Below are 9,576 nucleotides of genomic sequence, written 5' to 3' on the forward strand. Positions count from 1 at the left end.
CCCCCCTCATCCCCCAACTGACTCCCAACCCACTTCCGCTCGCCGCTGTAGAAGCAGCAGAGCAGCAGAAGGCAAGAGAAGGCGCTCCAGGGGAGGTTATTTATTAAAAGCCGTACGGACGGATGGACTCTCCGCTTACGCCCGGCGGGCTGGGTCGCGGCGGCACCCCCTGCTGCCGATGTGATTATTTTTCAAATTACTGTATCCAGCTGCGCGGGACAGACAAACAAACAAACACAAAACTCGCTCGGTCCTGTCCGTTTAGCGCAGCCCCGCTTCGCTCACCCTCGCAGTCGCGCATGCTGACGCCCAGCGTGTAGCCCGGCGAGCACTGGCACTGGAAGCTGCCCGGCGTGTTGACGCACTGCGCGTTGCCCTCGCACGGGCTGGGGAAGCGGATGCACTCGTTGTCGTCTGCGGGAAAGAGAAAAGGCCAGAGTGAGAGAAGAAGAAGAGGCACTCCGTCGTCTGGGCGCTTCATCAGTTCCGTTTTGACAGGAGGGTTTGTCCAACAAGAGCAGGGAGCTGATGAGCGGCGGAGCCCAGGCTCAGTGCAGCGCTGCTAGGTGGCCCCGCTGTCGTGCTCGGTGTCTGTGTGTCCAATTAATTTCTCCATCCGCCGACGACGTCTACGCATTCATTAAAAGCCTTCGCCCAGGCTGCCTTGATTCACCCCTTCCTGGGGCCTGGGGCCCCCTCCTCTCCGCAAACCCGCGCGTCGCCACCTCGCCTCCCCGAGCAGACTCGAATCGGAAATGTCCCCAGGGACCATGTTTCCGTTTCCGCCCGCTCGAGGAGGAAAGGTCAGGCTGGCTGACGGGGTGGACGGGGCGGGGGCGGATTCGAGGAAGCGCGACCGCAGCGAGCGGATTGAGCAAACAGACACCGTGGGAGAGCAGAGCTTAGGAGGGGAATTGGTTTATGTTACCGGGAAATGGGGCCGTTACAGGCGTATTTATTTATTTTATTTGTTTGTGCCGGTGGCTTACCGATGCACTGGTGCGAGTCCAGGTCGTACACGTAGCCGTGGTGGCACTGGCACTCGAAGCTGCCGGGCACGTTGAGGCAGACGCCGTGGCTGCACATCTGTGGCATGAGCCGGCACTCGTCGATCTCCTCCGTCTTGTTGGTCCAGGGGTCCACGAGCTGGCCGGGCTTCATCACGCCGCACAGCTGGTGGTACTCGTCTGCAGCAGACCAGTCGGGCGCGTTACTCTCCTCGCCGCCATTCCGCCCGTCATCCCGCCCGGCGGGTGGTGCGGCGGGCGGGGTGAGCGGGAGACAGAGAAACACACTGCTCGAGATGAAGAGAGTTGCATGCAAATAGCTAGAGGCAATGAACTGTAATTTGTCAGAGAAGGATTGAAGCATTTCATTTGAAAATTTCTTAGAAAACTTTTTCCACTATTTTTTTTTTGTTTTTGTTTTTGAAAATGACATCTACTGCTCTGCACAAGTAAAGTTATGGTTTGTGTTTTCGTCGATATACTGACGAGTGCTGGCGCGGGGGCAGGGCTGGCAGTCTTTGCCCCAAGCGGCGCCCATGGAGCAGCAGCACAGCATGAGCGTCTGCGGGCTGGACATGGGCGCGGAGCAGCGCCCGTCCTCCAGCGCGGTGTAGCACTCGTCTCGCCGCGTGTCCACGCAGTCCTCTGACAGAGGGAACGAAAAAGCAGAGTTAGAGACTCAAATTTTGGAAACTGTCGGGAAAAAATCGTAAATTTTCAAAACAACTTGATTGACTTTTACATACTCAGAAAAAAATATATAAATATATCAACACTTAATTTCAACACAACACTTTTGTTTTGAAAACTATTTGTGTGAAAATTTCTAAGCAGAGTGCAAGAAGCTTAGATTACTCACGGCTGCCGGGCCGCAGCACGAAGCCTTCGGGGCAGATGCAACGGTACGAGCCCGGGATGTTCTCGCACGCGCCCACGCCGCACAGGTCTGGGTGCTCGCGGCACTCGTCCACGTCCACGCACATCATGGTGCCGTTGTCGAGGCGGTAGCCGTCGCGGCACGAGCAGATGAAGCTGCCGAACGTGTTGGTGCAGTGGCCGTTCTTGCACAGCCCGGGAACGTCGTCACACTCGTTGATGTCCTCCGGGATCGACTGCAGAGAACAACAACAACAGCAGCATGCTGCAGGTGAAGAAGCCCCTTACCGGCAGCAGGTCGGCGGCCCGCCGCGTGCCAGCGCGGGAGGGTGGCCTATGCTCCGGTCGGCAGGCGCTCCGCCGAGCGACACTGCCCAGGCCAGCCTCCAGCCTCGTCCGCGTCTCGCTCCAGTCAGCTCAGTTCAAGATTCAAACCATAAATTTTCCAGTGATTTTTTAAAACAATGTTTAAGAAAGCTGGTTTTGTGTCACAAAACAACAAACAAATCAAGTTTTGATTTTTTGACATTTTTTTCCCCGAAGTCACATTTTTAGTCCCTCCCGACGGTGTAGAGAGAGATATCTCACCTCTCCCATTCGCGGAACCCGGCCTTACCGTCTTGTTGTTGGGGCGAAAGCCACTGCCGGTGGGGCACAGCGCCTCCATCTCGTCGCTGCCCTCCTCGGGGCACGGCTCGCACTGCGGCCCCCAGGCGCGGCCCATGGAGCAGCAGCAGGTCGCCCTGGAGCCGTGGCCCATCTCGTGGCTGCACCGCTCGTCTATCCAACAGCTGGCCATGCGCTTGTCTGCCATGGACGGGCGAAAAAGGCAAAAGAAAACGTAGGGGTTTAATTCACTCGGAGAATCCATTTCGAACTGCGCGGGGGTTGGTGCCATGATGGTCATTTTTGTGTACGTGGCGTGGAAACTATGGTCAACTCGGGCCGGGCGACAGTCGTGGCGCCAGGCCAGTGAGTTTGTGTGGGCGAGCCGCATCGCGACTCAATGGACGGTCGCAATCTCAATTCTGGAAATTCGTTTCGTTTTTTCTCTTTAAAACCCATGATTGCTATTGCCTGCTCTGCCGCCGCCGGGTCGGGTCTCGCGCCGCCGCTTCCCGCGTCCCAGTGAATTGCGAATCCGCGGCGTTGGTGCGCCGGGGCGGGGAGGGGTGGGGCGGGGCGGTTGTATCGCCCCGCCAAGCAAGGCTCATTTGCGTTTGTATTGCCAACTATCCGCGAGGGCGCGGGAGGGCGGGGGCGTGGCCGGGGCGTGGCCGGGTTGCGCGCGACACCGCCGCATAGCAGACGGGGTCGCGGCGGAGGGGACGTGGAAATATGACGCTGTTTTCAGAGGCCGTTGTGCGGTCGGGTCGGGTGCCGAGCGATATTTTTCAGCGCGAGTAAAAAAGAAAAGGGGAAAAAAAGCTGAACCGGATTGGATGGGGAAAGGCACGACCAGGGCCATTCGTTGGCGCGCCGCTGACTGGTCCATGGTCCTCACCGATGCATGCGTTGCCCTCGAGCTGGTAGTTGGGCGGACACTGGCACACAAAGCTGCCCTGGGTGTTGACGCACAGGCCGTACAGGCAGGCGCCGGGGCTGTCGCACTCGTTGATGTCGGTGCAGTTGCCTGACATTGGCAAACAAAATGGTCATGAGAAACAAACATTATCAAGGTGCGAAATACAACTAAAAAATTGTCGTGTATGAGAAATTTTGACGGTTCGTCACCTTTGGAGTCGTCCAGTTCGTAGCCATCGTTGCACTTGCACTGGAACATGCCGATCGTGTTGATGCAGCGACCATACACGCACAGATTGCTGAAGCTCTCGCACTCATTTATGTCTGCGAGCACAAAAGAGAAGAGTGATGCAACAGCTCGGGCAAAATAACTTTTTCGGCAACCTGCGGCAACGATCCTGGCGATCGGCTGCAGTTTCAAAATTCCCCTATACCTACCGACGCATGTCTGCTGGAAGCGGTCGTCCTTGTGCACGAAGCCCATCTCGCACTCGCAGCGGTACGAGCCCGGGTAGTTGAGGCAGTGGCCGTTCTCGCACAGCTTGTCGTCCTCGGCGCACTCGTCGATGTCCACGCACGAGTAGCCGTCGCCGCGGAAGCCCGCGTCGCACACGCACTGCGGGCCGATGAAACAAAGCGGGTGCCAATGGCAGGTATCGTATGCAGGGGGTGACGATCGTTTGCGAGCATCGCATTACACGTCACCGCCCCGCCCTCACCCCCGCCCCCGCTCCACGCGCGGCGCTATACGCAGCGGCCCGGATTATTATTTGTGCTCCGAGTAATCGATGCCGTAATAAGCACAGCAGTTGCGTTGCGCAAACACCCCTGAGGCACCCTTCTCCTCCCCCGCCCCCGTGCCGCCCCCTCTAACCCCGGCGCACCTCCGGGGGCCGTAGGGGGCCAGAGTGGGGAGCAAAGGGCGAGCGGGGGCGGGGCGCGGAGCAGCAGCAGCGGGGGTTGCCAATTTGTGGGTCGAAATCCGGCCTGGAAATGTGGACACACCAAACTGTTTACCTCATCGGGGCCCCCCGCCTCATGAAAATGAATGACGAAGTGGCGTTGACAGCAGCCGCTGGCGCGCGGAGGCGCAGTGGGGGGAAAGGGGAGGGGGAAGGTAGGCAATCATGGAGATGGGGTGCGGCAGGCGCGTAGGAATATGATCCCGGGTCGCCACAGCGCCCTGCCCACCGGGTCACACCCTAACCGCAGGTGCGCAGCAACCCACTTCGCTGCTCATCGGGTCCCACCCTTGCCTCGCCCCAGGTGCGCGGCAACCCACTTTGCTCCCACTGGGTGGGTAGCACCCTCACCGTAGGTGCGCGGCAACCCATACTTTGCTGCTCGCCGGGTCGCACACTCACCTGGAAGGAGCCCTCCGTGTTGACGCACTTGGCGTTCTGGTCGCAGCCGCCGTTGTTGGTCAGGCACTCGTTGACGTCGCGGCAAGTGACGCCGTTACCGGTGAAGCCGTCCTTGCAGTGGCAGGTGTGCGAGCCCTGCAAGAAGGGCAAGGCGAGGCGTGAGTAAGGCTGTGAGGAGGGGGGAGCTCACCTTTCTGACGGGCTTGCTCACCGGCGTGTTGACGCACTCCGCGTTGACGTCGCAGTTGCTGATGCCCAGCTCGCACTCGTCGTCGTCCGTGCACTGCTCGCCCGCGCCCGCCTTGGCCGAGTACCCGTCCTCGCACTGGCACTGGTACGAGCCCAGCGAGTTGTAGCAGGTGCCCGGGCCGCACGCGCCGGAACCCTTCTCCTTGCACTCGTCGATGTCTGTCCGTGGGAGGAGAACATTGTATATATAGTGGGGTTTGCGAAGTTAATCGGCAGAATGACTTTTGCTCTCTAGACCCTCCCCTCCCCCTACCCACGAAGCTTTCACGTTAATAAGGCTCACTACAACTTCTACCACCGTGCCCGGGCCCCGTGCTGCGAGCGAGGCGATTTGGTCCGGGGGGGACCCGGCTACGGATAGAAGTTGTAGAGCTCTTGTTCTTGAGGATGGGGGCGGGGTGGCCGGCTGGTCCTACATACCGCCCCTCCCCCCTTCCCCGTGTCCATGTGCGTTATAAATGGGGTGGGGCGCGGTTTATCAAGAGCTCGGGGAGGTCCAAGTTTTGATTGGTTCTGCTCACCGACACACGGTCCGCCGCCCGGGCCCGACAGCAGGCCGTCCCCGCACGTGCAGAAGAAGGAGCCCAGCGTGTTGGTGCACTGGCCGCCGTTGCAGATCCGCTTGTTGTCCTTGCACTCGTCCACGTCCTTGCACGACCGGCCGTCGAGCTGCAGCGTGAACCCGGGGCTGCAGGCGCACGCGAAGCTGCCCGGCGAGTTGACGCAAATGTCCTCGCAGCCGCCGTTGCCGCCGTCGCACTCGTCGAGGTCCTCGCAGTGCGACCCTTGCGCCCCGGACTGCTGGTAGCCGTCGTCACACACGCACTGGTACGTGCCCATCATGTTCTCGCACACGCCGTTGGAGCAGATGCCGCTCGTCCGCGAGCACTCGTCTATGTCTGCGAGAGGAAGCAAAATAACGCCCTTATAGGAGGTGGGTACTTTTTTTTCACGACCCTTCAATTAAGATCAGGGTTGCGAAAGTAGAAGCTTTTCAGACGTTATGGCACTCCACCGTTCGAGCAACTAAGTCCGCGGCTTACCTTTGCAGGACTTCTGGTCGGGCGCCAGCTCGTGGCCGGGTGGGCACTCGCACTTGTAGCTGCCCTGGGTGTTGTGGCACGTGCCGCCGCGGCACAGCCCGGGGACGCGCTCGCACTCGTTGATATCTGCGGCGAGGAGCGCGAGGGGTGGTGGTTAGATTCAAACGGCAGGAGCCGGGGGAGCGACTCGGCGGGACAGACGGACAGGGGGGAGGAGGAACAAATTACCCATGCAAACCTGCATCACTCTGCTGTTCTCGTAGCCCTCGTTGCACTTGCAGATGAAACTGCCCGGAGTGTTCTGGCAGACGCCGTCCCCGCACGTCCCGGACATGATGTTGCACTCGTCAATGTCTGCGAGGACAAGGAGGACAGGATTAGCTCCAGTGATGTCGGTGATGATGTGCGGCGGCGTCGGACGCGTCGCTCACCGAGGCACTTGACGCCGTTCTCGTCCAGGGAGTAGCCCTGGTTGCAGCGACACGAGTAGCCGCCGGGGGTGTTCTTGCAGCGCCCGTTCTCGCAGATGCCGGGGAACTCTGTGCACTCGTTGATGTCGCGCCTGTCGACGAAGCCCGGGCCCTGGAAGGCAAGCACGTCCGCGTGAGCCAGGACAGGGAGGGGGATAGGGGGTGGAGGTTGGCGGAGCCAGTCATTTGTCATCCCGGCGGAAGTAAGAATTTTATTTTGCCAGAAATATCTTTCGGAAAACAAAATGTTTCAAAAAAAATCGTTGCCATTTTTTTTCAAAGTCGTTAAAAGTTAAGAATTGTCTTCTGAAAAAAATAAAGTTTCCCGATTTATTTTGGAACAGGCAATCCCCCCCCCCCGAAAATTATCGATTTTTGAATCTGTTGGTGCGACTCACCCTGGGGCACAGCTCCTGGTGGGCCTGGGACCCGGCCTTGGGGCACGACTCGCAGCGGCCGCCGTCCGAGCCGCCCCAGCCGCGGCCCACCGAGGTGCAGCAGCAGATGGAGCGCGGGAAGAGGCCGGGCAGCGCGTTGACGCACTCGCCGTGCTTGTAGTCGAGGAAGCAGCGCTCCTGGCGCAGGTCCTGGCACAGCGTGCCCGAGGGGTCGAGGGTCAGGCCCGGCGGGCACTGGCACGTGAAGGAGCCCTCGGTGTTGACGCAGGTGCCGCCGCCGCGGCAGATGCCCTCGTTGAGGTCGCACTCGTTGATGTCGGTGCACGCCTTGCCGTCCAGCTTGGCGTAGCCCTTGGGGCAGCCGCCGCACTCGTCGGGGCGGCACGCCTCGCAGGGGCTGCCCCAGGCCAGGCCCACCGAGCAGCAGCACTCGGAGCGCAGCGTCAGCCGCGCCAGGTTGTTCTCGCAGCGCCCCGCCACCATCCGCGTCCAGCACGAGCCCCGCCTGTTGTCTGCAACAGCGCGCCAAAAGGATCCGTCACATTGACGAGTTCGGTCAAAATTCATGACAAAAGTTTTGTCGTTTCCCAGTCGACGCTCACCGATGCAAATGCGGCCCGTGTTGTCCAGCATGGTGCCCGGGCCGCAGGTGCACTCGTACGAGCCGCGGGTGTTCGTGCACTCGCCGCCGATGCACGCCTCCTCGCCCAGCTCGCGGCACTCGTCGATGTCCTCGCAGGTCTGCGTGCTCGTGTTGAACTGTGTGCCCGGGTCGCAGATGCACTGTGGTGGTGGACAGGAGAGTGTTCAGTACAGTCCAGGGTCCCGTTAAACCGCCGCTCCTCCTCCGCCCCGCCCTGCGGGCTGCCAGTGCGCGCTACTACTCACGTTGAAGCTGCCGGGCGTGTTGCGGCACTGGCCGCCGTTGCACACCATGTTGTCCAGCTCGCACTCGTTGATGTCGCTGCACACCTTGCCCGTCGCGTCCACCTGGTAGCCCGGGTTGCAGATGCAGCGGTGGCTGCCCATGAGGTTCTCGCACGCGCCGTTGGGGCACAGGTTGGGGTTCTGCGCGCACTCGTTGATGTCTGCGGGGAGGGTGGTGAGCAGGTGAGTGCAACGGTCCGGAGCGCGGCGCGGGACGGGGTGGCCGGGCGATCACGGCGACCCTGCCCTACCCTGCCCGCCGCCCATCCCCCAGAAAGTTTGGGGACGCGTGACAGTATGAGTTGGCCAAACTAAGTTGTTGGCTGGTTGGTCGTCGGAGGGGAGGAGATGGTGGAAAGGCTCATATTTATCACGGGCCTGCTCCGCCGCTGCCGCGACCCCGCCGCCGCTGCTCCCCTCAGCTCAGGCCTACCCGGGAGGCGAGTTAACAGGAAGGCGCAGTCACCAAGTCAACCCGCTTCGGGGCGCGCGGCGGCCCGGGCGGGGCCTCGATAGTTTGGCACTTCCCGGAAAGCGAAAGCGCCACCCCCACCGCCCCCGCCCTGCACCCCCTGGGCGCACGGGCGTAAGGGGCGAAAGGTCGCCGTTTCTCGCCGTAACGCCCTGTTGTAACAACCCTGGACAGTTTGCCCTTCGTGTGCGTCCTCCCCACCCCTCCCACGCACCTCCCACCCGTACGTGACGAGACTTATTTCATGAGATTACGCATTCATGAGGCTTACATGTCGCGCAAACCCCCCGGGCAGGCTCAGTTGGTTACAACTCCACCCGCTGCCTTTTTGTTTGAAATTACTAGATTGGGACTCTCCGAGGACGGCGAGGGTGAGGGGACGCGGGCGTCCTTTGACAGTCAAATCGTGTGTCCCTGGGGGGTAACGTACCGTCGCCGCTGAAGGTCATGCCGGGCCCGTGCGGGCACAGCTGCTCGAACTCGTGCGTGCCCTGCATCGGGCACTGCTGGCACGGCGTGCCCCAGCCCGAGGGCTGGCCGAAGATGACGGTGCAGCAGCAGCAGCTGGACCTGGTGACGGGCAGCGTGCTGGGCCCGGAGCACATGCCGTTCCGGAAGGACGAGTAGCAGAGGTCGCGGCGCGTGTCCTCGCACGAGCGGCCGCCGGGGCCCAGGACGAACCCGGGCGGGCACTCGCACTTGAAGCTGCCCTCGGTGTTGATGCAGCGTCCGTTCTGGCACGGCCGCGCTGCGCACTCGTCGATATCTGCGGGGCAGTTTCCATTCCATTTGACCTTTTGTCCAACGTTTGACCCATGTCCCTGGACGTCCCCTCGGTGTCCAGTCCATACTCACCCTCGCACTGCTTGTGGTCGGCGCCGAGGCGGTAGCCCGGGTCGCAGACGCAGCGGAAGGAGCCGTCGATGTTGACGCAGCGGCCCTTGCCGCACATGCCCGTCTCGGCGCACTCGTCCGTGTCCACGCAGTAGGAGCGGTCGGGCGAGGCGGTGAAGCCCGGGCTGCAGTCGCAGTCGTAGGAGCCGGGCGTGTTGCGGCACCGCCCGTGCAGGCACATGCGCGGGTTCTCCATGCACTCGTCCACGTCTGGAGACAAGCGACAAAAATAATTTCCGTTATAAAAAGGAAAAGTGGCAAGTATTCATTTAATTTAGCGTTACCCTCTATAAACAAATGAAAGAAAAACTAATTAAAGTCGATTAAGGTTGGCGCAACAAGATAACTCAAT

At 60.9% G+C, this 9,576-nt stretch overlaps 1 protein-coding gene across 4 annotated transcripts in view; it reads right to left on the reverse strand.

Moving 5' to 3' along the window:
• LOC113209443 (fibrillin-1-like) overlaps nucleotides 1-9,576 on the reverse strand; it is a 49,468-nt gene that overhangs the window by 13,373 nt on the left and 26,519 nt on the right. For 3 of the 4 annotated variants that reach the window (XM_052264923.1, XM_052264922.1, XM_052264921.1), the window contains exons 14-32: nucleotides 9,186-9,434; nucleotides 8,761-9,096; nucleotides 7,820-8,019; nucleotides 7,534-7,714; nucleotides 6,932-7,443; nucleotides 6,495-6,645; nucleotides 6,292-6,417; nucleotides 6,064-6,189; nucleotides 5,542-5,919; nucleotides 4,983-5,179; nucleotides 4,772-4,906; nucleotides 3,846-4,023; nucleotides 3,618-3,731; nucleotides 3,388-3,516; nucleotides 2,500-2,690; nucleotides 1,867-2,119; nucleotides 1,494-1,652; nucleotides 990-1,187; nucleotides 286-414 (exon numbers count right to left, since the gene is read on the reverse strand). In XM_052264923.1, the coding sequence (XP_052120883.1) occupies nucleotides 286-414; nucleotides 990-1,187; nucleotides 1,494-1,652; nucleotides 1,867-2,119; nucleotides 2,500-2,690; nucleotides 3,388-3,516; nucleotides 3,618-3,731; nucleotides 3,846-4,023; nucleotides 4,772-4,906; nucleotides 4,983-5,179; nucleotides 5,542-5,919; nucleotides 6,064-6,189; nucleotides 6,292-6,417; nucleotides 6,495-6,645; nucleotides 6,932-7,443; nucleotides 7,534-7,714; nucleotides 7,820-8,019; nucleotides 8,761-9,096; nucleotides 9,186-9,434 (3,942 nt within the window). The remainder of the gene's footprint in view (nucleotides 1-285; nucleotides 415-989; nucleotides 1,188-1,493; nucleotides 1,653-1,866; nucleotides 2,120-2,499; nucleotides 2,691-3,387; nucleotides 3,517-3,617; nucleotides 3,732-3,845; nucleotides 4,024-4,771; nucleotides 4,907-4,982; nucleotides 5,180-5,541; nucleotides 5,920-6,063; nucleotides 6,190-6,291; nucleotides 6,418-6,494; nucleotides 6,646-6,931; nucleotides 7,444-7,533; nucleotides 7,715-7,819; nucleotides 8,020-8,760; nucleotides 9,097-9,185; nucleotides 9,435-9,576) is intronic. The other variant, XM_052264924.1, reaches the window with a different exon arrangement.

The sequence above is a fragment of the Frankliniella occidentalis genome, unplaced genomic scaffold (assembly GCF_000697945.3).
Source record: "Frankliniella occidentalis isolate FOCC.00 unplaced genomic scaffold, Focc_3.1 Scaffold22, whole genome shotgun sequence".
NCBI lineage: Eukaryota > Metazoa > Arthropoda > Insecta > Thysanoptera > Thripidae > Frankliniella > Frankliniella occidentalis.